At 37.9% G+C, this 27,621-nt stretch overlaps 1 protein-coding gene across 2 annotated transcripts; it reads right to left on the bottom strand.

Annotated features, from left to right (window-relative positions):
* Window positions 1-390: 390 nt before the first annotated feature.
* On the bottom strand, window positions 391-27,449 carry LOC108696636 (zinc finger protein interacting with ribonucleoprotein K). 2 transcript variants are annotated; one of them, XM_018226167.2, is made up of 11 exons: window positions 26,784-27,449; window positions 23,493-23,580; window positions 20,403-20,534; window positions 18,545-18,665; window positions 17,146-17,259; window positions 12,896-13,009; window positions 11,226-11,333; window positions 7,471-7,572; window positions 7,013-7,129; window positions 6,239-6,346; window positions 391-5,047 (listed from the first exon to the last, which is right to left on the bottom strand). In XM_018226167.2, the coding sequence occupies exons 3-11, from the start codon at window positions 20,424-20,426 to the stop codon at window positions 4,266-4,268; spliced, it is 1,590 nt and encodes a 529-aa protein (XP_018081656.1). In that variant the 5' UTR covers window positions 20,427-20,534; window positions 23,493-23,580; window positions 26,784-27,449; the 3' UTR covers window positions 391-4,265. The 2 variants fall into 2 exon arrangements, with proteins under 2 accessions (XP_018081656.1, XP_018081657.1); XM_018226168.2 differs by having other exon boundaries at window positions 26,819-27,449.
* Window positions 27,450-27,621: the final 172 nt, after the last annotated feature.

Here is a 27,621-nt window from a genome sequence, read left to right as displayed (position 1 = left end):
GATAACCATATACTGAAATTGAGCAGGCACTTCAAGGACCAATCTTCCAGGCAGTCTTTTCAATTAAAAATTTTTTAACCAAGTTTTGTAATTGAAAAGTCTGCTTGGAATCTTGCTGAAGTAAACCTCACTCCAACGCCCTGTTTCTGTATTCTTGTGATCCGATCGTTGGGCCCTAGGGCTCAACAATCCATCAGCCCGATCAAGACGAGCATATCAGTGAAAGATCTGCTCCAAACAAATGGGCCTTTTAATATATTGCCAGCAAAGTTATTAACCTAACTCCAGTGATGATGCAACTCTACAATGGGATGAGTTTATACTAAACCTAGAGTAAAGTCATTTGACAGAAAGCAGACCTCGCAGAACACAACAGATCTGATGCAATTGTTAAGAAAACTGTTTATTGGAAGATATTACAGCACTTCTGACACATTAATCATAAGGATTCTAGTAAGCACTCATTCTAAATGGGAAGTTTATAGAACAGCAAACAAGCTCCTTCTAAAGTACCTTGAATTCTAGTAAGTTCACACATAGAAGACACTTAACATGCGTTAAATGCTTGTGCTGGAAAGAAGGCCGACAATGAAACAGACAAATAAAGGGATGGCAGTAAAAGCAGTAGACTGTTGCTCTCCAGGAGAAATAACTTAAAAAGAGAAACAATAAATGCAACAGAGATGATTTGCATATATATATCCATATATATTATTTTGGTTTCATGTGTTTGAGAAAACAGTATGGAAAAAGTATATTTGATTAAAGAATTTAAATCAGAAGGGGGAAGGGTCCCCAAATAATTGCAAGTGATTGTGGAATAAAGCATCACACTCAAAGTTTGGTAAAAAAACATGAACGTGGGAGATTAAATATGTATATTCTACTAAAACCAAATAAAACAATGAGGCCATACCAAAGGAAGCCTGAATTAATTTTGACCGCCAACAATGGCTTGGATGCTTAAAATCAATGTGGTCCTCTATTAAGCATACTTGTGGGTCTCCCTTATTATTTTATATTGCCATAGAACTTTTGACTTTGTAGTGATGTATAATACACAAAAAAAATAATTAATAAAACATTCCTGATCGCCCCCCTGTAGCACTACATTTGGGTTGTACCAAACCCCAACAAACCAGATGGGGAATGGTCTAAGAGTTGTTCAAAGGCAACTCTGGCAAATAAGGTATAAAATATAACTTTTCCTTGACTAATGACAATGTATTATAACATTTCCAATGAGGGGAAAATGGCAGAACAAGTTTGAAAAGTACATTGAAAAGAAATAAATGTTGCAGTGTATTATAGCCAAAGTCATTTATAAACCACAAAAAAGGTAATTCCTGACTGGTCACACCTTAAACATCCCAGACTGTATAATTAAATACCTGCTGTTTAAGCAACATCAACAACATATTCGGAACATGAACAACCATAACGGTTTGCATATGAACAAAAATCTGCGTTTTTTTTATTCCCTCCTTTGAATACAATTTCTTCACAAGTAGCTGCATTTAGCAGGTTCCAACGCCCAGCCCAGCATACAGTGCCATTAGAAATGGTCTGTTGAAGTTCTACATAAAAGTGAACCCTGCAGGAGGAAATGCTATAGAGCGTGCAGTAAAGGCATTCTGTGCATAAGGATTCAACAGCGAAAGTAACAATGATGTGTGACAGATGCACATTTATGCTCACGCCATTCTTCATTTATATTACAAGAATTTAAAACCTGGAATTACTAACAGTTGAACAGTGTGTGAGGAACCCGCTGTCAATAGTGCAGTAGCATCAAACATCCACATGATCACTAGTAGAACATGGAATCCTTTAAACAACCCTTAGACTGTTGCCCAGCAGTGTTCGCAAATCTAGTGTTGCTATAATTCACTTACAGCTGAATAATGGTGCACAGCAATGGCCGATGGGCCCTACATGATCTTTTCCCCGATTTATAGCCAAAAGCTATATCCTACAAAGGGTGGCAGAAAAGTAGAGACCGCATGGGCACCCAGCATCCGATCTTTCAGCATTTGCAACCGATTCTGCTTTCTCACTGCCAATAATGACAACTGATGAAGCCAAATGAACTTCCCTCATATTACGGATACTATTAAACAGCACGGAATCGGCTTAGTGTATTTGGCTTTGTACAAATTACGGTTTATGGAAGGGCTACTACACGTTCTCGTCTTCTTCGGCCCTGTTACATATTTAAAAGGAAAACAACCATTGAAGAGGCTATGGGCACTTTATCAAGGTACATTAGTAAAAAGGTTGCAGATAAAGAGGCACTGTGCAGAGGAACATACTCGTACATTTCACTCAACATAAATAAAAAAGGAAATCTAAATGAAATCTGATAAGAAAATTAACGATTCTTCCAATCCGTGGATAAAACCTACCAACGCAGGACTTGTTCACTGGAGCAGCAGAAACCAAAAACCGTAATTGTCGTGTTTATCTATAAAAATGCTACTCATTTAATGTTATGTGAATAGAAAAGGACTATTAAAATAACCGTTGGGTCTTTGGCAGGAAGACATGAACACCTTATAGGCTGTATCAGAGAGAACAAGTCCTATTCACAGGAGATCAACGTCCGCATAGTTGATGCAGCTTATTTCACTAGCAGCTTAGTGTTGTCTTAACATAACCGCATCAGAGAATCCCAGTATGTATGTTTGAAGTGAGCCATTGGAAACACTGGTTTTACATGCAAAGGGGTCTGTTAAGACACCTCTCATTGTATATCAAACAAGACCAAAGATAATGTTTGTAGTACAGCCTTTCCTTTCCATTAACTGCAGCTTATTTGGCATTATCCACATAGCCAGCTCAGCAGAATTCCATTTTCACATTACTTTGAAATATTGGGATAGCCAACTGTACCCACTAGGTCTTTAGTCCAGTCACTTTGACCTTAGCAGACCAGTTGTAATGAACGCACCATTAAAACATGGAGATTTTTGTAGCTTCATGTACAATTAGGGGACGACTACTGCACTATCAACTTCATTTGACAGGGGAGAAGGGATACTAAAACATCAGAAATCCTGAACACCCAACTAAAAAATGTCTACCACATAATAAATAGGTTTCCCATCTCTACAAGTTCCAAGGCATTTCTCTAAAACAGAAAGTAGAGGTTTCTCTAGGTTTTTTTTAACAATACAAGGATATTCAGTTTGTTTCAAGGATATCAGAAACATCATATTATATATATTTATATATATATATATATATACACAAACTGGAAATATATTCTGTAAATTTAAGGCTAGAAAACATTGGAGAGAATGAGTCGTATTTTAGAGTTCCTAAATACTTTCATTTCTGAGGTACTTTCTTCCTTATGCATCGTTTCTTTGTAAAAAAAAAAAAAAAAAAAAAAAAAGGGAAAGTATTACTGGGAATTATATTATTTCGGCACTTGAAGGGGTGTGCACAAATAAAACCCTTTATAGAAGTGTTGGAAATAACCCTGGCAGTGCTTTGTAGCAGCTTCTGCACGTGCCATTGTGTGTTCTGCTGCTGACCTTTCGGGAGTGTGTGAGGTGCATGCCACGACTTCGAGAAACATGAGCAAAGAAAGTAGTTGGCATGCCTAATGTACATACAGTAACAGTATATCATACGCCACATCCACGGAAGAAGTTTTCTGTTGGGGGGAGTCTCAAACAGGTAAAATATTTCACTGCACTTAGTGAAAGTACACTGCCTCTAGAATGGAATTAAATTGATATGTTCCAATCAAAGGTGACCCAAGAGACTATAATATCCCAAAGAATGTCTTCCCCCCCCCCCGAAACTGCAGAGGAAACAGAGTATGCTGTAATGGTGGGGAATGTACTAACGTTTAGAACACAAACACTAGCAATGACTATTGTTTTTATTCTAACCAAAAAGATGATGAAACTGGAAAACTATGTATGACAAGTGTCCTCCTACGGAAGGAGTGAGGTATATAGCCTTTTTGAGATGGATATGGATATCTAGGGGCATCTATGCGAGCAGTGTTTTGAGAGACTTACTTCCCAGTGATACCTACCCTTTTTTTTATTTTTAAAAAAAAAGTAGCACCTGTCAATGCTAGTCCTAAACTAGACCAACAGTAAAATTAGCCATCTCAGGAACTGTGTAGGTTTATTCAAAAATAAGTAGACTTTGTGAAATGGAGCAACCAATTTCCAGGCACTTTATGGTTATCACAGCTGAACACGTCTCTCCGTTTATTGAATCAGCCAGATCCTGAAGCGGGACGATCAATTGATCATGATGTGTTTGCCATCGCTTTTCTTTTTTTTCTTGGAGTGCGTCTGCTCGTGTGTGAGCAGGTTGATCTTCTGAGCAAAGCCCTTACCACAAGTGATACATACAAAGGGCCGTTCCCCAGTGTGAAGCCTCTGGTGAGTTGTGAGGTTTGCTTTCTGGCTGAAGCTTTTGCCACATTCTGGGCATTCGAAAGGTTTCTCTCCAGTATGAATTCTTTCATGCCCAATAAGGTTACTATTATTTTGAAATCTTTTCCCGCAGAATTTACACACAAAGCGCCTCTCTCTTACAAGTGTTTTTTGATGCGGTGTGACGTGGGTGTTGGGGCTGATGCTTTTCCCATACACGGCACATGTTAATGACTTTGCCCCGGATATGTTTTTGGGTGAACCTGCATTAGAATTTTTCTGCTCGATGGACAGCCTCTGGCTTGCCTGGACATTCTGATGACTCTTCAGTTGAATAACGTAACCGTTTAATTGTTTGATTTTTATTCTGTGGCTTCCTTGGTGAAGCCTAAGGTCAGATAATTTTAAGAATCTCTTCCCACATTCGGTGCAGTTAAAGCGCCTTTCCGGCTCTTTATAAACGTGCGCTCCTGCTAAATATCGTTTCTGTGTCACTTCCTCCTTTTGAGTGATTGACCATCTCAACATTCTTTGGCAGTACCCGCTACTTTTCAAATTGTATTGAACTTTTCCTTGGTTTTTCAAAGGTATATTTCCTAAGTTGAGTTTCTGAGTGACTTGTCTCTCATTGATGGTTTTGTCTACTGTTAAAATAAAAGAAAGAACATTGTTTTTTACAATGTTAATGACACTAGAAATAAATGCAAATTGCTGGGCTGCACTGATTGCAGTTTAAATTAAATCCAAGCGCTGCAGCCCTTGATTTTTCACATAATAGTAAAAGCATTATTCAGAAATGAAAAATACATATGGTCACTCCCCAGTTAGTGTTCTCAAGCGGACCTTAAGGGGCTGATTTATTAAGGTCGAATAGTAAATTCGAATTTTCAAATTTATTTTTGGTGTTAAAATTCACACATTGAAATTTTAATCCCCCAATTCAAATGTAAATTGAATGCGAGATTTATCACACCTCGACCATGGAAACAGTTCAAATTCGAATATTCACCACCTAAAACCTGCCGAGTTCATGTAGAAGTCAATGGCAGAGGTCCACTGAACCATTTGAATAGGACATTCGAGGGGAAACTCGTTTTGAATTCGATGCAAATTTTCGGGTCGGGACTATTCGATCGAATATTAAACGTTCTAATTTTTTTCTTAAATAACCTCCCATTTGAGTCGTTAGTATATTCGAATTTATTAAGATTAAAAAAAAAAAATCACATTTGAAATTCAACTTTTGCTAAATCTGACTATAAGAATTGACTTTAGGCTGAGCCCATTTTTATTATGAAAGGCTCTTTCCCCTGGGTGAGCTTTTTTCCAATTTGGTGCAATGTGTTCAGTTAAAAATATATATTTAACTTTTTTACAATTTGTACCAAAAGGAGTTGAAATAGGATGGCTTCTGGCTAGGTGCACAGTGCTAGTGAAACAAGATCCAGTTTGGAGAATATTCTCTTGTTTTGTCAATGAACATCTCTAAACATATTGTGATTCTTAATGCAGCCAGCTCAATGCAAATAACACGTATTTAATGTATTTTAATCCTCTATGGGCTTTACAAATAGGAGTCCAATAATGGCAGACACTGTGTAAGAAAAGTCATGTTCCTATAATTTAAAGATAATGTTAGAATTAAGGTGAGCAGTAGTCAGCTAAATGAACATAAGACTGAAGTCAAATATGTGCCTTCATATAATGTATCCCTATATACAGATTACTTTAATTATTCTGAACTCAAACAGAAAATCCTCCCCTTTTATATTTTATGGCATAAAGCAGACTACTACTTGTGCACAATTTACATTATGTAGTAGAAAAAAACTTACCATTAATAAAATTAACCATTTTTCTTCCTTCCAAGCTACCATTTTCAGTGTTAGATGGCAGTTCTTTTGATTTCAGTTTTAAAGTTAGAGGTTCAATTTTTGGGTATGCTACCAAAGGAAAGAAACATTATAGTTAAATAGCCACAGATCAGTTAATATATGGTTAATATACACTAAATGACAAATTCCCAACCACACACCTACACTGACTGAATTCTAATCCCATGCCAACGTGTGACTTACTTGCTGGTGAGTGCAGACAATGCCAACAAATGCTCATCTTGTTCTTTAATAGGTTCCTGTCCCAAGAAAATTTGCGCACACAAAATGTTTTTATTACTAAACAAAACCTTGGGAAGAGGGTATTGTGGCCCATCAACAATTACTACAGCACTCACAAATATTGCAGGGGGGGAACCTGGGAGCTGTGGTTTAATCTGTCACAATCTCTAGTTGCGCCATTGCTTCTGTACACTAATATTATGGAGTATATTTATTAAGTGGTATAAAAAATGGTGGAATAATTTGTCGTGGCATTGTCGTGTAAGAAATGGTGTATAAAAGAAAAAAAAAAAACTTTTTCCTTAAACAACTTCTGACAGAAATTACTTACAAAGGTCGGAACCATTGTAAAATAACGGGGGAAAATCTAGCGTTCGCATGGAATAAAATAAAACACAGCTTGATAAATTCGCTGTTTATTTTACACAGCTTTTTACACCGTTAACAGCATAATAAATAGGAATGAGAGAGAGTGTGTGTTTATATACTTACCTTTTACATTAAAGTTCTTGTCACATACATTGTATGGCTTCTTGATAATGAACTTTCCTGGTACTGCAACAACATTTGGCTTACTTAAACCAGAGGTAGATGCTCTGTTTCCCTGCACTGGAGAAGCAATATTTTATATAATAAATATTATTATATATTTAATTAATAGCAAACTTTATTTATTCTAGTCCGTGTGAACATTTTTACCTTACCATCGCATTGTGTGTATTCATTATTACAATTTGCCATTTTTACAAATAAAACATTTACATCAATGGGACAAGAGTGAATTCACTACAAAATTCACAATTCAATAGCCCAGGTGTAATTCTGCCAGTTACCTAGAAAGTTCTAAAAAAATGGCAACTGCATAGGGTTCTATTTAAACAATAACATGTTGGCTAATTTGCTCTTTCTGTAATATATGACATGACAATGCATTATCAGTTTGAACTCACCAGTAGATAATCTGATCCCACGTTTCAATTCCAAATGCAAGCTATTGGATGGTTGTTCCTGAACACTGACTCGTCGCAATACTGGTTCATTACAGGGATAACCTGTAGCAAATAAATTCAAATCTTTAAAAGGGATACTGTCATGGGAAAAACATTTTTTTTCAAAATGAATCAGTTAATAGTGCTGCTCCAGCAGAATTCTGCACTGAAACCATTTCTCAATTTTGAAATCTGACATGGGGCTAGACATTTTGTCAATTTCCCAGCTGCCCCTGGTCATGTGACTTGTGCTCTGATAAACTTCAATCACTCTTTACTGCTGTACTGCAAGTTGGAGTGATATCACCCCCTCCCTTTTCCCCCCCAGCAGCCAAACAAAAGAACAATGGGAAAGTAACCAGATAGCAGCTCCCTAACACAAGATAACAGCTGCCTGGTAGATCTAAGAACAGCACTCAATAGTAAAAACCCATGTCCCACTGAGACACATTCAGTTACATTGAGAAGGAAAAACAGCAGCCTGCCAGAAAGCATTTCTCTCCCCTGGGGCAGCTGGGAAATTGACAAAATGTCTAGCCCCATGTCAGATTTCAAAATTGAATATAAAAAAAATCTGTTTGCTCTTTTGAGAAATGGATTTCAGTGCAGAATTCTGCTGGAGTAGCACTATTAACTGATGCGTTTTGAAAAAAACATGTTTTCCGATGACAGAATCCCTTTAAGGTGTGTTTCTGAAAAATCTTGTAAAATCTATAAATACAAGCAACAAAACGTGTATTTATAAAGCTGTGCATTTCTCCTTAGAGCTTATTAACAAGTGATTTGTGACTTTGGAAAAAAAAATTCACTCTGCAAGACAAGCAGAAACACTATTAAATTATAATCTTCTGTTCCAGAAGACAATTTAAGTGAAACAGCAATGCAGCTGTAACCTGTATTCCTACAGTTCCCAGAATGCTCTATAGGCCATGCATAATAAAGCATCAATAGCACAGGGGGATGTGCATTTATTGAGACTGGAGGCAGAGAATTCAGATCGAAACTTTATTCATGAGGATTCTGCTACACGGATATATTGTTTGTTTAGGTAGCCGCATTACACTGCCATTTAGGGTGAAGACACACAGAACTAGTAGCAGCTACTTGTTGCAGCTACAAAATACCCTGCCATAGACACTACTGAAAATTGCCTCTGCTAAAACACATGTTGTGTCTTAGCAAAGCCAATTATATCTATTGCCTATTTTGTAGCGGTTAGAAGTAGCTGCTACTAGAAGCTCTGTGCGTCTTCACCCATAATGTTGTTTTAACTGTGAATGTGTCATTATCTTCCCAAGCTTTCAATGTTACATCAAGTGTCACTTCTTCTGATGTCTGTAATCTGACATTGTGGGGTTAATGATCTTGAAAAAAAAACCAAAACATTGGATATGGCAGCCAGTAATGTAACTATACTTTTCTGGGTCCAGGTGACTTGCACCCGCCTCCATGATTTTTTCCTACCGCTTTGTGATCTCTGGCAGCCCCGATTGGGAGCAGTCCCGGGTGTACTCGAACCCCCAGCGCCCCCTGCAGTTAGGCCACTGGGGCAGTTGTACTTGGTAAAACTCTCCTGAGATTCCAGGAAGTGATTACAGTTGGGATCCTATATATAGAATACTCAGCAACTGATAATTTTCCCAGAAAAAAAATACATAAAATTTATATTAGTGTTGTGCTGGCCAATTGAGTGCAATTTTTAGAGTTAAGCTGGCCATAGATGTTGAGATTTTTAAAAGATCAGATTCTCGTTGTGAGACCACGATTTTCTCTGAAAGATCTTACGATCATACGAATTGACCATCAACTAAAATTTGCCAGGAAAACAAAGGGGAGCTGCCTGCTTGGCCCTGCAAACATAGATAGATTGCACTGGGACTGACAAAGATTTTTTTAACCTGGCCGATCAATTTCCTGACAGATGCCGGCCGAAAAATCGTAAAATGGTCGATCGTTCGAATCCTTCTAACCACACGATAATTTCGAAGGATTGGTTGGACTTCGCTAAAATTGGTCGTTCGGCAAGAAGAATCGTCGTGTCTATGGGGAGCTTTAAAGCTTCCTTTCTGCTCCTCCAGTTCCAATGTGTGGGACAGCAGGAACCCGGCAACAGTAAAGTCTACCCGATGTTTGATTTGTAAATTAAACTGTATTAATTGGATGCGCACACACAAAAAAGTATAAGGTAAAAAAAAACAAAAAACAATATTGTTGCAGCTTGTGGGAGGGGGGCTCTTGGTCGGCTGTTTCCGAGTGAGATCGATTTTCATACCGGCACCATGTTGGGGTCAATTATCAGAAGCCAACTGGGACACTTTATCTTGTTTTAGTCTAGTTTGCATTAGTATGTCCTTTTTACTTAATAACGACGAGTTAATTGGATTAGTTCATGAATTCATTCATAAATTAAGATGTAGCCTTTCCCCCGCCAACTCTACAGTGTTCTTACTTATTAGTTTATGATGAATGCATGTGGGGGGGCTGCCTATTTTTTTTTTTTTTTATAACAATATTTTTATTGTTATTTTAAATTTTGTAATACAATGTGCTAATCTGGCCTGAATGAGGCCTTCACAAATTATGGAAAGCCTTCATTTACTAAAACATGACCACCTATGTTTTAAGGTGATGCAAACCAAATTAAAGCACTAGATCACAAACAGATGGGAATTATAGGACTATTTGAATTGTTACCCAGAAGTCCTGGAATGAGCCTTCTCTTACCAATATTCATAAAGCAATATATTAAAGGAACAGTTCAGTGTGAAAATAAAAACTGTGTAAATAGGCTGTGCAAAATAAAAAATGTTTCCAATATAGTTAGTTAGGCAAAAATGTAATGTATAAAGGCTGGAGTGACTGGATGTCTAACATAATAGCCAGAACACTACTTCCTGCATTTCCCCTTTAGTCAGCGACTTGAAGGGGGGCCACATGGTACATATCTGTTCAGTGAGTTTGCAATTGATCCTCAGCTCAGATTCAAAAGCAACAGATATGACTAGGGATGGGCGAATTTGACCCATTTCGTTTTGCCAAAAATTCGCCATCGGCAAAATGTCACCGACGACCATTAAAGTCTATGGGCATCAAAAATTTTTTTGACGCACGTCTTTTAAATAAACACAGTCCTTGTTTTCCCTAAATTAAAGCCTAAAAATAGGCACCAGCTTCTTGGAAAAATGTTTTTGTTTAAATAAAAAACAAAACAAAACAAAACTACTATGTATTGAGTAAGGCAATGAACATATATGATAACATGGTAGGTACATCTGTCAAAGCAACAGTACCACCAAAGATTGATTGTTTGATAGGAATTGAAATATAATGTACTTTTGCATTATGTGTGTGTGTGTTTGATTCAGAAACTCTACTATAGTTTATAACAAGCTACTGTGTAGCTATGGGGGCAGCCATTCAAGCACAGGATACTCAGTAGATAACATACATTCTGAAGAATCCCATTGTATACTACAGAGCTTAACAGCTCTACAGCTTACTGTTATCTGCTGTGTATCCTATGCCTTTTCTCCTTTTTACAGCTTAAATGGCTGCCCCCATGGACTATAGTAGCGATTCTGAAGCATTTTAACAGTGCAGCACAGCAGTAAATTATTTTTTCATGGCTTTAAAACAATTTAACTTTTTGGTGTTACTGTTCCTTTAAGTAGGCTAGTGTTTTCTACAAAAAAAAAAGTTACTGCAACGCAACTTACGCTTTTTTGGACTATTCAACGGTTCTACATTTGGAATAGTTGTATAATCCGCTATTCGGGCTTCCTGTTTGACAGCAGTATATTCACCAAACTTGTCAATGAACTTGCCTGTTAACATTAAAACACTTTCAGGTTAAGTGAAAATCAAAATAAAGAAAAATAAAGAAATAAAAAAATTAAAAAAAAAAAAAACACACTGAAAACAAATTTACAGTATTCTTAAGAAACATAATTCCCTTTATATTGACGTAAAAAAAGTAAAAGGAGAAGAATGTAGTTGAAATTCCGGTTACAAAGATGCCCCTTGCATCTGAAAAAAAGAGTAAGAAGATCAGACAAACTGCAACTGGGTGGCACGAACATAGAGTGCAAGAACATCTGGGGTGACATATTCATGAATGCAACTCTATGCCCAGTTGTATAATCGGGATTCTGCTTTACTAGGCATAACTTATCCAATAAAACCTTTGTAGCCTTTAACAGATTGGCCTAAGAAATCTGGACCCAGTTTAAAGGATAAGTAAAACTTAAAGGGATTGTTCACCTTTGAGAACTTTTAGTATGATGTAGAGAGTGATATTCTGAGAAAATTTGCAATTGTTTTTCATTTTTTATTATTTGTGGTTTGAGTTTAGCTTTTTATTCAGCAGCTCTTCAATTTGCATTTTAAGCAATCTGGTAACTAGGGCCCAAATTACCCTAGCAACCATGCATTGATTTGAATAAGAGACTGGAATATGAATAGGAGAGACTCTGAATAGAAGGATCAGTAATAAAAAGTAACAATACATTTGTAGCCTTAATAAGAAAGAAAAAAAAATCACAAGTGAACAGAACTAACAAGGTATTTATGCCACGGCAAGTTGCCAACCCAAAACCGTCAGTGGGATGCCAACATCTAAAGTGTCAGGGTATAACATAACTCAAACTTAGGAACGTATTGATTAACATTGGAGACAAACATCACCAGTGATGTTGCCCATAGTAACCAATCAGCAATTAGATGTGAACAGTCACCTACAAGTAAGAAAACAAAAGCAACGATCTGATTGGCTTGTCTCCAATGTTAATAAATACTCCCTTGGTGTAAGGGATAGGTAACTAGATCACTTTCTCATGGGGCAGCAAATTGCAGGTCAGACTAGTTAATTGTGGGTGAAATTGACTGTATTCTTCATATTTTAACACAAGGAGCAGTAAAACCAGCAGGCTTAGAGCCACACTTTCATTGCCATAAAACTCAAAGCAGCTCTTAATACCCACACACTAGCCCAGCACTAGCCCAGCTTAAAGGGGTTGTTCACCTTTAAATTAACTTTTTTCTATGATGGAGAAGTGTAGCTTGGAACTGGGCATTCTTTAACATACTGAAAGCTAGCATAAAGGCAAATCACCCCTTTAAACCTCTGATTTTTAAATGAGACAAGGGTGGACTCTCTCAAGGAAAGGATAAACTAGAGTCTCAAACTACAGTGGGTTAGAGAAGTAAAAAAGAATTCACCAACTTCTTGTTAGCAGTTTGAAAATGATGAGAACTGTAGCAGTTAATCAGCAGGAGGGGTAAGTGTGCATGTTCCTGGCATATGGTATACCCTCATCCTTCTCTTTTTTATACAAACAAACACAAATAAGCTATATATTAATTTACAACTGTAAATTACTGAACTTACTTGTGCTAGGCAATGCCACATTTCTTCCTCTGTCCTCTTCATAAGTATCTGCAACACGCTGCTTTTCACCAAGCTGGACAGTTAATAAAATATCAGGATTCACCAAACCACAGTCTGGGTATAACAATAATAAAAATAATCATAAACAATAGTTCCACCAATTCCTCCGAATGGAAATCAATTTAAAGATATTCTGAAAATGTTGTCACGTTTACAAATTAAAACTGTGTTTAGATATGAACTACATTATTTTTAAAGCTCTCTTTTCCTTTTTTAAAGACACACTAAACATTAAATTTCCCTTTTTCTGAAGGTAAAGATGTGTGGGCAGGTTTTTTGCTGTGCAACAACAGGACAGTAGTATTAGGATGTTGTACCGTGTTAGCCATTGAAAAAACACAGAAAATTTAAAGATTGGTGATAGCTTTTATTGGCTAACTGAATAAGTAACAATTGCAAGCTTTCGGAGCACACAGGCCCCTTCGTCAGGCATTTTGCAATTGCAAAAGCAGCTTGCAATGGTTACTTATTCAGTAGAACAGTAGTAGGAAGAAGAAATATTGATAAATAGGAATACATTAAAAATTCTATTAAAGGGATAGTGACACCTCAGGTTTTAGCATAATTGAATTCTTTATCAAAATATGCCTATATCTCCTTTAGACCATTTTCCTCAATGTGACCTTTTCTATGTAAATTGGACATAGGTCACTTCTCCTTTAAGAGAGTGTCGGACTCCGAAACGTTCTTATGGTCCCTTGGGGCTGGTCAATCAGAGCTGCAAGGTAGGAAGTTAAATGCTTGACTGACAGGAAGAATCCGGCAGCACAGTTAAATGGTGTAGTGCTTATACTATGCTACTATACACAAGACACAGGGTTTACAACCTCCTTATCGCAGTGCTGCTGCTTCCTTTCATGTTCAGGTATGTGACTATACAATAACAATCCTCCGTTTCTCCACCGCACTGCAAAACTCCTCTTCTGCATCGCTTTGTGCTACTCATTTTTTTTAATGGTGTTTTTAACTTAAAGTGGCCATACACGGGCTGATAAAAGCTGCCGACCGCCCGACGAGCTTCCCCGATCGAGATCGGATGGGACTAAAAATCCCGTTGGATCGTGGCCACATCTGTTCGTTGATGCGGTCCCGCGATCCGAACGCCCGTTCCCATTCGTTAGGATCCGATCGTTGGGCCCACGATCGGATCAGGCCGATATTGCCCATCTCAAGGTGGGCATATCGGAGAGAGATCCGCTCGTTTGGCGACATCGCCAAACGAGCGGATCTCTCCTTGTATGGCCACCTTTATTCTGCCTTACTTGATTATGTGTGGGCCTTGCCTGCCTTCCCTGCACAAATGGAATGATCTGTGCCAGGACTGCTTGCAAGATTAACGTTTTAAAGGAACAGTTCAGTGTGAAAATAAATGTGTATATAGATAGGTTGTGCAAAATAAAAAATGTTTCTAATATAGTTAGGCAAAAATGTAATGTAAAAAGGCTGGAGTGACTGGATGTACAATATAATAGCCAGAACACTACTTCCTGCTTTTCAGCTCTCTTGGTTTACTCTGGCAGGTTACCAGGCAGTGACCAATCAGAGACATGAGGGGGGGGCACATGGGTCATATCTGTTGCTTTTGAATCTGAGCTGAATGCTGAGGATCAATTGCAAACTCAATGAACAGAGATGTACCATATGTAGGGTTGCCACCTTTTCTGAAAAAAATACCGGCCTTCCTATATTTTTGCAGTTTTTTCCTATTAATAACATTGGCATCAAGCATCATTTTTACCAGCCAGGCCGGTAAATTAGCGACCAGGTGGCATCCCTTCAAGTTACTGATTAACTCAGAGTTAGAGCGCTGAAAAGCAGGAAGTAGTGTTCTGGCTATTATGTTAGACATCCAGTCACTCCAGCCTTTATACATTACATTTTACTAAATATATTAGAAACATTTTTTATTTTGCAAAGCCTATCTATTTACCCAGTTTTTATTTTTATACTGAACAATTCCTTTAACCCACATAGCTGGAGTAGATTCTTAGTGCAGGAAAAGTCAAGCAGGCAGGAAAGGGACACGCATATATATCCTAGTAAGAGGGAATGAGTTAAAAGCACCATCTGAAAAAGAAAAAAACCATACCTGAGCAGTGCAGGAGAGGAGATTTTAGGAAGAGGAGGGCTTTTATCTTTTGCAGAGTGGGTGTGAGAGGCTGAAAGCAGTAGTACTCACCCCCTAAAGGAAGTAGAATTCTTCTCCATATGTGAAAGTGGAGTGTTTTTTAAAACAATATATTTTACTAATTAGTGAGTTTACATCAGTAGTTTTGTGATTAACAATTATTGCCATCAATGTAGAGATCTAAGCACAAACTAAAGGTGTCACTATCACTTTAAAGGAGACCACAAGTCTCGAATCACACCAATGTACCCCATTACAGCACAGCTTCCCTTTAACCTTGTGCTAAAAGGCAAAGTAGCACCGCATGGTTGGGGCTAACATCTCTTGGTTATTGGACTCTCTCGCAGTGATCACCAACCTTGCACTGAAGCCAGGACTAGATTAGCCCCAACTGTGCATGCTTCTGGTTGCCAAAGAGTTGGAGAAAGGAAGTCAAGCAGGCAGAGATAACAGCTGACAACTGTGTTTTGCTACTTTGCATTTACCACGAGGAACCAGGGAGTGGGGCCATATAGAGATGAATCAGTCATTTGCAAGTGAGGTTTGTGCAGAGAACCAAGGTTGTAGACATGGGTTTCATTCTTATTAAGAGATAATTATATACATTTTAGAAATTGATCACACTCAATTCCCCTTTAAATCCCTGCTTGAGGGATTGTGTCTGTGATCATTAAAACTATCAAAGGGGGTGTTCACCTTTGAGTTAACTCTCAGTATGATTTAGAGAGACTGATATTCTGAGACAATTTACAATTTGTTTTAATTTTTTATAGTTTGAGTGATTTAGCTTTTTTATTATCTTAAAATGTTTCTTTTTTTTTAAAAAAAACAACAAACAAATAAATTACCCTCAATACAATAATCACTTGTATAGGGAACATGGCATCCAGTTTAGCTTAAAGGGTGGTTTACCTTTAAGTTAACGTTTAGTATGTTATAGAATGGCAAATCCTAATCAACTTTTCAATTAGTCTTCATCATTTATTTTCTATAGTTTTTTTTACTTATTTGCTTTCTTCTTCTGACTCACTGCAGCTTTCAAATGGGGGTCACTGACCCCATCTAAAAACAAATGCTCTGTAAGGCTGCATATTTATTGCTATTACTTATTTTCTATTTAGGTCCTCTCCTATTCATATTCCAGTCTCTTCTTCAAATCAATGCATGGTCGCTAGGATAATTAGGACCCTAGCAACCAAATAGCTGAAATTCCAAATGGGAGAGCTGCCAAATAAAAAGCAAAATAACTAAAAAACCACAAATAATAAAAAATGAAAACCATTTGCAAATTGTTTCAGAATATCACACTCTACATCATACTTAAAGTTAATTCAAAAGTGAAGCACCCCTTTAAGTTGTGTAGCTTTTTATTCAGCAGCTCTCCAGTTTGCAATTTCAGCAACCTTCTTGCTAGGGTCCAAATTATCCTAGCAATCATGCACTGATTTGAATAAAAGTCTGGAATATGAATAGGAGAGGGGCTGAATAGAAAGATGTATAATAAAAAGTAGTAATTACAATATATTTGTAACCTTACAGGACATTTGTATTTTAGATGGTGTCAGTGAACCCCATTTGAAAACTGGAAAGTCAGAAAAAGAAGGCAAATAATTCAAAAACTGTAAAAAATATATAATAATGAAGAGCAAATGAAAAGCTGCTTAGAATTAGTCATTCTATAACATACTAAAAGTTAAATTGAAGGCAAACCACCCCTGTAATCAATAGAGAAAAAAAAAAAAACGACGGTTTTAAAAGCCTTGTACCATAGCCATGGGGGGGGGGGGGGAAGTAAAGGAGCGGAAAATGTAATCAGTCCGTGATGCTTTATTATTCCGGCATCCATAAAAGCAAAGCAGAAATATTTATTAGGGTGAGTGACACCTGATCATATTGAGGAGAAATCATGAATGTAAATGAATCACAGAATCTGTATAACTTGGTACAGTTCAATACAGTGTCTAGAAAGGAGTTTCAGTAATTCACAGTTTTATTACACAGCAGTAATAGCAAGAATAAATCTCATGGAAAGCAATCAAGTTCCATTCAAGAGCTAACTCACCAGGCTCTGTGATATTTATGCTTTCATGTCTTTCGAGCACATTACGGCTTTTCCGACATGGTTCATCTTCTGGCTGAATCCTTAAGAAGTTGTTTGGATTAAGAATAATAAATCCTTTGGGGGGGGAAAAACAAAACAAAAAAAAGAGTCAAGATAAGTAAAAAAGGATGCATTTATTTCACTATCACCTTTCATCTAACTATATACACACATACATACATACACACACACTGAGGTATGGGACCTGTTATCCAGAATGCTCAGGTCCTGAGGCTTTCCGGATAACGGATCTTTCCATAATTTGGATCTTCATATCTTAAGTGTACTATAAAATAATATAAACATTAAATATACACAATAGGCTGGTTTTGCTTACAATAAGGATTAATAATATCTTAGTCTGGATCAAGATACCGTTTTATTACAGAGAAAAAGGAAATAATTTTAAAAAAAATGTAGATTATGTGGTTAAAATGGTGTCTATGGGAGACAGCCTTTCCGTAATTTGGAGATTTCTGGATAAAGGGTTTCGGATAACGGATCCCGTATGTCACTTATTTTTCATAAGTTTAAGCAATATATAAATTATGCATCGACGTTTTGGTTCATGGTTTAGTAGTTTAGAATCTCTCAAGATGCTCAATCATAAAATAGTTTACAATAAAGCCACAACATTTAAAACATATAATCCCACCTATTGAGTGACCCAACAACTCGTAATCATGTGAAAGCCAATGGTGATTCATTGTATCATGCATCAATACAAACAACACACTACAGCACAATGTGTAATAATTAGAAATTAACCCATTAGGAGGTAGATCTCACCATCTCACTGAACCTAGCGTCTGTCCAAAAAACAATTAAATGAGTGGTATTCATATGTATAATACACAAAAGCCATGAATATCCTTATAAACGGTGAGTAGTGATGTCATCAGTTATAAACAGTGAGTAGTGATGTCATTTTTGTCATATGACTCACTAAAACTTGTGTATTATAATAAAGGACCCCATGTTGCAAAATATGAGGATATTAGAAATTACTCGGCCTACAGCCTTGTGTTTTTATATAGTCATGAAACTCCTCTGTAACTTATAATATCCTTATAATTTACAAAAGGGAGAACTTTATTCACTATATAAATGTATGTATGTATGTATGTATATATGTATATATATATATGTATATATATATATATATATATATATATATATATATATATATATATATATATATATATATATATATATATATATATGTATATGTATAATGTATGTATATATGTATAATGGATCCTACCAATAGTAGGTATACTCTGGGGCATTGCAATAAATTTGCTTTGTGAATAAAGACTCCCCCTAAACTGCACTTCCAAAGCACCCATGTGTACTATACCGAGGGATATGAGAATTCCATGAATTTCTTTGATTACACCAGTGTAAAGGTCTCGCTGCCATCCTTCGAGGAGATCCCACTCCTTTTCAGAGAAATAAACAGCAACATCTCGGAATATTACCTAGTGGAATAAAAAGAGGACGAAGTAAGAACAAATTAGGGACCTGATTTATTAAACTTTATGCTTTAGTTAGAATAAACCTAATACACAAAGTTACACATGATTGTTAAGGTAGCTCATAATTTGATTATGTATATTTGTGTTCTTTCCCCTCTCCAACTAATCATTCCATATGGTTTTAAAACAACTGCCTGGTTTCCTACACTAACTGACCTTGGCTAAAGAACAAAATACAAACACCAGTGGTTCCAAAAGCATAGACCGCTAAATGGATATATTGGCCGTTGGGCAATTCCATGCTGTTCATGAAAATGTCTTTACCCTTTAAAAAAAAAGTTCCATTTAATGAACTTATTAACTTTATTAGATCTTTTATATGTTTATCCTTAGTGACAAGGAGGCAGCTCTTTTCACATAAAAGGTCAAGAAGCTCCATGGTCCATTATTACTCAATGCAAACAGGTCAAGCCCCCCATATGTACTAATAGGTAAAAATTTTTGCTCAGGAGCAGTAATCCATAGCAACCAGTAAGATGTTTGCTTGTAAACAGGTGACGGGCAAATCCTACCTGCTGATTAGTTGCTATGAGCTACTGCTCCTGAGCAAACAAGTGTATTTTATTACATAACCCTCAAGGGCTATTTCAATAGCAGTAACACAAAACCAAAGCAGCGGCAAATCCACTAATGGTGCTGAGAGTACTGGTATAAAAATGCACAAATGGCCACAAAGCTTACAGCTCCGCACACACCTTTTTTAATACGGTGAGCCAATGTATCTGTTCAGATGCCAATTAACTGGCGTCGGTTGCTCAGACAGGAAAAACTGGATTCCAAGGGGAGCAAGTAACCATCTGGCTAAATAAATACAAGCTTATAGCCGGGGCAATAAAAGAACGTCATTAACAAGAATGACCCTATCTGATGACCCTAGCTTTGGTAAATATGCAGAGTGAAGGCTGGGACGTGCAAGTAAGAAGCACTGCTAATATGACTGGAAGGCTCAGAATAATTAGTTGCAATTGTATGTGAGAATTCATGGCAAAGCTCCATCTCTCTTCCAGCCCTACATCCGTGAAGATGGCCAGAGCAGATACCTATAGTTTGGCAATTCTGTTGCCATTTAAAAATAAACCCCCATGCGGTTATCTTGACATCATAGCACATCCCAGCAGGTAAAAGTGTTAAAGGAACAGTTACACCAAAACACTAAAGTACTGAAGGTGGCATGTACTGTTGCCCTGCACTGGTAAAAATTAGGTTTGCTTCAGAAACACTACTATAGTTCATATAATCAAGCTGCTGTGTAGAAATGGCGGAAATTGAAAAAAGGTTATATGGCACAGGTTAAAGGGGAAGTAAGGTCAAATAGAATAAGGCTAGAAATGCTGTTTTTTGTATACTAAACATAAACAATAGTAGTGTTTCTGAAGCAAACCCAACAGTTTTACCAGTGCAGAGCAACACTGAATTAGATTTTTATAACTTTAAAACACTTTCATTTTTTGATGTTACTGTCCCTTTAAGTATATGTCACTAATGCTCAAAGGACAATCAGACTGCTTTGAAGGAAGAGAGCTGTGCCAGGACTACAAACAACAAGTTAACAACAAGTTATATATGACAGTTAATTCTGTAGTAAAGGGATTCCTCTTTACGATCTTAGGAAAAAATACTGAAGCTCTATTTAAGGTGGAAAAAAGTATATAGAAAATAATTTTACAAAATCTGTCTTACCTGTGGAGAAACATGGCCTGCCATATTTTCACACAGTACTTTATTAAAACTCCAAAGTCCAAAGTTGCAGTCAGTTGAGTGATCAGCAAAGAAAAATTAACTGTAACTAGTAACATATGCTCTCAATGAAGCCTAGGGAGAAAAGCAAAGTTTTGATAAGATGCACAGGACAGCAATTAAAAACAGGTGTAGGTGTGGGTATCCAGAATGCTCGGGATCTGGGGTTTTCCGGATAAGGAATCTTTCTGAAATTTGGATGTCCATACTTTAAGTCTACTAAGGAATCATTTAAATGTTATTTAACCCAATAAGACTGTTCTCTATCCAATAAGGATTAATTATATTGAAGTTGCGATCAAGTACATGGTACAGGTATGGTAAAACCCATTATCCAGAAAGCTCCGAATTACGGAAAGGCCGCCTCCCATAGACTCCATTTTATCCAAATAATGTAAAGTTTTTAAAATTATTTCATTTTTCTCTGTAATAATAAAACAGTAACCTGTACTTGATCCCAACTACAATATAATTAATCCTTATTGGAAGCAAAACCAGCCTATTGGGTGTTTTCTAGTATTTCTGGATTTTTCTGGATTTTCTAGTAGACTTAAGGTATGATGACCCAAATTACGGAAAGCCCCAGGTCCCGAGCATTCTGGATAGCAACTCCCATACCTGTAGTTTTTTTTATTATTATTATTGCGAAAAAGAAAATCAGCGAAAAAATTTGATTATTTGATTAAAATGGAGTCTATGGGAAATGGCCTTCCTGTAATTCGGTGATTTCTGTATAACGGATCCCATACCTGAACAAGTTATTGCTTTAAAGAAGAAAAAAGTTCCCTTTGGAGACAAAACCTTGGGTCCGATGTTGCAGAAATGAAAGCAGTCACTTAGCTGTGCAATATGAACCAATCAGAAGGGAGCATGCATGTTGCCTTAAGCATGGCTCTACTCTTATATACCTGTTTTCAATTGGCTCCCAATGGAGAGAGCAGACAGAAAAAAAACTGGCAACCTGTTTCATGGCTGCAACACTGGAGCTGGGGTTGGTCGATGTGAACAGGGGCATTAGAGGTCATAACCTTCAATACCAGAAAAAAAAAACAGAACTGCATTTAAAGGAGACATAGGATAAATTAAATAAAACCTAATTTTCTATGAGTATGAGTAATATATGGTGTTGTTTTTACATTTATATTATCTTTAAAAACAGCCCCTTTATTTGAGCTCTCTATAGATGGTCACTGTCCGTGTTTCAAATGAGGGGTGGGTGTGTCCTAATGGTCCCTGCCAGAAGCACAGTAGGAGGGGGACAGCCTTGCAGTCACACAAGCAGACATGTTTCAGTTCCCCATCAAGTCCTGCTAGCTGCTGATTGGTTCCTGTTCTACAGTGCAGTAAGCCGAGCGCTGCCTGCTCCCCTCCACACCCTGGGAATTCAGGGAGCAGGAAGTGGAAGGGAGGGATTATTAGGGTTTTTGCAGAAATATTCAATAAATCAGCCTAAAACTTTACTTTTTTTAAGCATAATTCTTCTATATCGAAATGAGTATAATGCACTGGTACCGTCTTATTACTTACACAAAATGTCTCCTTTAAGAATGAACTCTAGTGCAGGAATGGGCATCTGAACTACAACAATCAACATGAGCTTTCAGTGGTAGGCTTGAAGAAGACCTCCAGTTGCCCATTCCAACACAAAAGCTGGCTCTTAATTATGCAGCCCTGTGCAGACTTTCCAAGCCAGTGCCTCTCGTTGCAGTAAAAACAGAGGCGAGATTACTGGATGATGATCAATGGGCACCACTATGCACAATTACCTGTTCTTTAACATACAAAACAGCAGATATATGTATAAATTAAAGCTCCAAATATGGAAAAGTGCAAAGGAAAACAGTTTCTCCAACATGCTATCAATCAGCAAACCAGTCGCCCAGATGCATATTATTAGGGAACATCTAACGTGAAATAGACTCGCTCAGGGGCACTTAGTGTTAGTGACATACTGATTAATACCAGTGATTAAACGAGCTGGTGCGTCTATGTGAAAACTATACATTTTACTAAACCCTGTGGCTCTGAGGAGATAATAATGTCATATGGCTAAGCCATCTGTTACACAGCGAAAACCTACAATATTTAATTCAGAACTATTTATGCTTTGCATTGGAAGAGTTAATGTTATGGCCCAGTATTAGGTGGGAGGCGGAGGAGAGTGAACAATACAGGTTAAAAAGCAAAACTCAATTACAATTCCCTGATGCGAACGATCATTTTTTAAAAAAAACATTCTGCCCTAGAAACAGGTGTTAAAAATAATTTATATTAAAATAAGCTTTTTATATAAGGCTGGGGGCATGAGTTTAATAAAAATCAAATACAGGTGATCCAGGAAACCAGTTATCCAGAAAGTTACGAATTACAGAATGGTCGACTCTACTAAAAAAAATGTATAATTGATTTCCTATTTCTCTGTAATTATAAAACAGTGCCTTCTACTTGATACCAACTAAAAATATAATTAATCCTTACTGGAAACAAAACCAGCCTATTGGGTTTATTTAATATTTACAGGATTTTCTAGTAGACTTGAGGTATGAATGTCCAAATTATGTAAAGTCCCATTATCTGGAAAGCCCAGGTCCCGAGCATTTTGGATAACAGGTCCCATACGTACTGGATCGATAATAAAGAATGCTCAGGACCCAGGTTTTTCCATATAAGGGATCTTTACGTAATCTGGATCTCCATAAATTAAGTGCACTTTAAATAAATGTATACATATAACAACATATAATAGGATTGTTCTGCATCGCAATATGCATACGCAATATGTTGGCGCTATATAAATACATGTTAATAATAATCTAATTGTATCAGTTGGGCTCAAGAACAATGTACTGTTTTATTATAACAGAGAAAATGAAAATCAATTTTGAAAATCTGAATTATTTGATTAAAATGGGTCTATAGGAGACTTTAGGGTTCATTAGGATAATGAACCCTATACCTGTAAATACTGTAATTATCTGAACAAGAAAGTGCATAGCAGTAACAAACCAGAGAGAGGCAAAAGGGACGACATACCCTGGGCTATAATTTGGATAGTGTTCCTGATTCTGCCATCTGAGCTTCACTCCATGCCTGAGCTGCCTTCCCAGCTGCATCAATAGATCTGAGGCCAGGGGAAAAAAAGTGCATTAGAAAAAAATGCTCTGTAAGGCAACAAATGTATTGTTATTGCTACTTTTTTATTTTTTTATTCTCAACTTCCTATTCAGGCCTCTCCTACTTATATTCCAGTCTCGTATTCAAAGAAATGCATGGTTGCTAGGGTAATTCAGACCCTAGAAACCAGATTGCTGAAACTGCAGAGCTGATGAATGAAAAGCAAAATAATTCAAAAACCACAATTGATAAAAATTGAAAATTGTCTTCAGAATATCACTATGGGGAAAAAGTCTGTTGCCCAACAACAAGGTTTTGCCAGAGTGCCCTTGACCCACCAGTGAGGAAATAGATAGTTCACATAACTTTTCATGCAATATAAAATGCCCTTTACTTGTTTTAATTATATGCCTATTTCCAGCTTTTAAAAGCAGGTCACTAACCTCAAATTGCTGTGAGGCTACACGTTTATTTTAATTTCTCCTCTTTTCATTTAGTCTTTCTCCTATTCATTTGCCAGTCTCTCATTCAAGCCACTGCCTGGTTGCTATGGAAAGTTGGACCCTAGCAACCGGACAGCTGCCTAAAATTCCAAACTACTGCACTGCTGTTCAAAAAGCAAAGTTCAAAAAAAATAAATCACAAAAACAGAAAATGAAGACCAAGCTGCAGATTGTCCTAGTTAATCACTGTGTACATCATGCTAAAAAGTAAAGGTGAACTAACCCTTTAAGAATTGGATTATCTTTCCCAGTAACCCAGCAGCATGAGCCATATGTGCAACCTTCTAGACTGCAACTGTAACTTATACATAACTCACAATAGCCACAGCAACACATGCCAGCAACATATTTCAAGAAAGGCTGCAGATCCTTGGCCCAGAAAAAGGCATGGGTACCTCCAACTTAACAAAGGGAATCTCTTAAAAAATACTTGCTGGAGGGCTAAACTTTAAGAAGATCCCTGTTCACATCATGCCAAATTTTAATTTAGACAATCTGCAATAGGTTTTCATTTTTGAATTTAGCTTTATGTTCAGCAATGCTCCAGTTGTGAGTTTCCGCAGCTGGTTGCTAGGGTCCAATACATACCTACTGCCAGGCGCTGGTTTGAATGAGAGACTGGATGATTGAATAGGAGAGGGACTGAAATGTGGTAATAAAACCATAACCTCACAGAGAAATTTTTGGCTGTTGGGTTAAGTTAAAAAAAAAGCCAGGAAGCACAAATATCAAGAAGTATCATGAAAAATAGAAAAAAAATTCTTAATTTTAAGAATGGGACATTGAAGAATGTAAAGGCGAACTAGCCCATTAAAAAGAGAAGGAAAGCTACTGAAGCAGTTTATTGCCAATAGATTAACCACAATAGTGCAAGCTATAACACTATATTTATTTATTCTGCAGAATGCTTTACCACACTTGCGTAGACAACTCTAGAAGCGGTTTGTTTAGGATAGCAGCTGCCATATTAGCTTTGTGTAACATCACTTCCTGCCTAAGTCTCTCCCTGCTTAAGGTGGCCATACACGGGCAGATAAAGCTGCCGATATAGGTAATTTAGACCAATTTGACAGTTTATTTGCCCGTGTGTGGGGGCTTCCGACGGGTCTTCCTGTTCGATATCTGGCCACGATATCGATCGGGGATTTTTACCTGACTGATCCGTCAGAGCCCCTTGGCGTATCGTAATTTGATCGTTCAGCCATACGTTCGAATAACCCCGGATATAGCCATGCCGTTAGTGGCATATCGGGGAAAGATCCGCTCGTTTGGCGATGTTGCCAAACGAGCAGACCTTTAGTCTATGGCCAGCTTTACTCACAGCTCTGGGTTCAGATTACAGCAGGGAGGGGAGAGAGAAGCAAACTGAGCATGTTCAAGCCCTAGCCCCGAAATTGTAATTGAACAGCACCACTCAATCTTTGTAAGATAAAAATGCCTTTATTGCAGATTTCTGGGCATGTGATGCTCAGAAATCTGCAATAAAGGCACTTTAATCTTACAAAGATTGGATGGTGCTGTTCAATTACAATTTCTTCTATATCGACTGGTGATAAGTGGACACTGGGGAACCTGCACCACAACTTAAAAAGAAGAAAAGGTGTAAGAAGTCGTGCTGACTGCTCTTTCTACACAAGCCCTAGCCCTGAACATCTGAAGATTTTCGTGACTTTCGGGAAAAGGGCAGTTGTTCAGGACCGGAATATTACTCCAACTGCGAATGTGCCCGAAAACTATGGTCTGCTTCTGAAGTTTAATGAAGAAAAGAAGATGGCAACCGCAAACTCCTTAGGACAGAACCTGCACAGAGGGGTAAGTAAAAATTTAAGGGCATTTTTCCCGGGTACCAGGTAGGCTGTGGGGTGGGTGGTCTACTATACGTAGGGTAGGGGTTTTTTATGTACGAGTTGAATTCTCCTTTAATGTATATAAATGAATGAAACATTCCAGACACTTAATTGATTTGATAACCTTATTGTTTTACTTTATACACTAATGGCCTTTACTTTATACACCAATGGCCTAATTGGGCTACTTTTTAAAATGGCTTTTGACTACTTTTTTCGATAGCCTTTGGCTGGTTCTGAAATATAAACCTGGCAACCCCCGAGGAAGATGTGCAACGGAGGAACAAAGGCTATAGAGGCAACAAAAACCTGTCCTGAGGGAAAGTGAAAGTTCAGTATAAGGGGTATATGCCCAAATATGATGCCAGGGAGCCCAAATGTGACGCTGCTGGGCAGCTACTTGCACTCCTTTCGCCCCACAAGGTGTCTCATATAAATAAGGGCCTTTCCAGACAGTTTAGGGGGTTCTGTGGGTAAAATAAGACCAGCTGCAAAGCCAGAAGCAGCCTGGGTTGGAAGATATAAACACATGGGGGTGCAGGGAGCCGACCCCCCTCTCAACAGACTAATTGCACAGCCCTGTGTGACACGGGCCTTTTCTCTGCAGCTCAAAGGGCCAGGGATGGGGGCGGGACCCGCGCTGAGACTCCAAGAGAGCAAGAATAGGAGGAAGAGGAGGAGGAGTGCTGCTGCAAGTGCTGCTGCCGGGGGAGGCGTGAGGGCTAGAGAGAAGGAGAACGCTGCCAAGGATGGGGAGGGAGAAGTAAAGCGCTATTAGGAAACAAAGCGATTTGGACCGCGGAGCAGCGGAACCAGCACCGGGAAGGGAATACATGGCGCCAACAGCACGTTATACTCACACTGCTAGCATAAAGTAACAGGGGGATCACAGAACCTGCAACTGGCAGCCGCAGCACATTCCCATCTGCATCCTTCACCAACTCCGGATCTACATTACAGAAATAGAAATCCCTCCGCCTCATTAAAATTAAAAAAAAAAAAACTCGCTGGAAAGCTTTTGCAACGCGGCCGACGCCGGCCGTCCCTTGTGTGATACGTTACGTCATCACGTTTAGATATCGTACAACCTTCACCTCAGAAAAAAAAAAAGTAGTCCGTAAGAGATTGATTGTTGCCGCTCTTCTTATAATATGAGTCGTGGTGCAGGGCTGCGCCAGTGTCCATTACACGACAGCGTGAGGTGGTTCTGTGGTAACTGCTGTTTCTTAGGAAGCCTCGGGCTGCGCTTTTTGTACCAGTTTAGCAGGTTTTTGAGAAATAAGTTTTGTTTCGGGGAAGTAACCCTAACCTTGTATGAGCCTGTTGTCTGGTGCTACATCCATACGAGGTTTAGTAAAGAAAGAACATTTGCCAACGCGGCGTCCCTTGAGTATAAAGATTTGAGGAAATCAGAAGGACTTGTGCCAATATTTAATCATGTTTCAGTAAATAAACACCAGGGATATTTGATGTTCAACCAAACAGTTTCCACAATCCAAGTCCATGAGGGTGGCTGTTCTGGGAGTAAAGCTGGCCATCGTACCATCGGACTTTCCCATCTCCCGACCCGCCACTAACCATTCAGATCAAAGTCTTACCATTCAGATCAAATAAAGTAGTAAAAGAACAGATCAGCCGATGTTCTGCCCCTGACAGCAATCGTACGATAGTTATGTCCGACCAAAGCTGGTGACAGTC

Source organism: Xenopus laevis, chromosome 7L, assembly GCF_017654675.1.
Source record: "Xenopus laevis strain J_2021 chromosome 7L, Xenopus_laevis_v10.1, whole genome shotgun sequence".
NCBI classification, from domain to species: Eukaryota; Metazoa; Chordata; class Amphibia; order Anura; family Pipidae; genus Xenopus; species Xenopus laevis.
The sequence above is the reverse complement of the archived record's forward strand: the minus strand, read 5'-3'. Positions and strand labels throughout refer to the sequence as shown.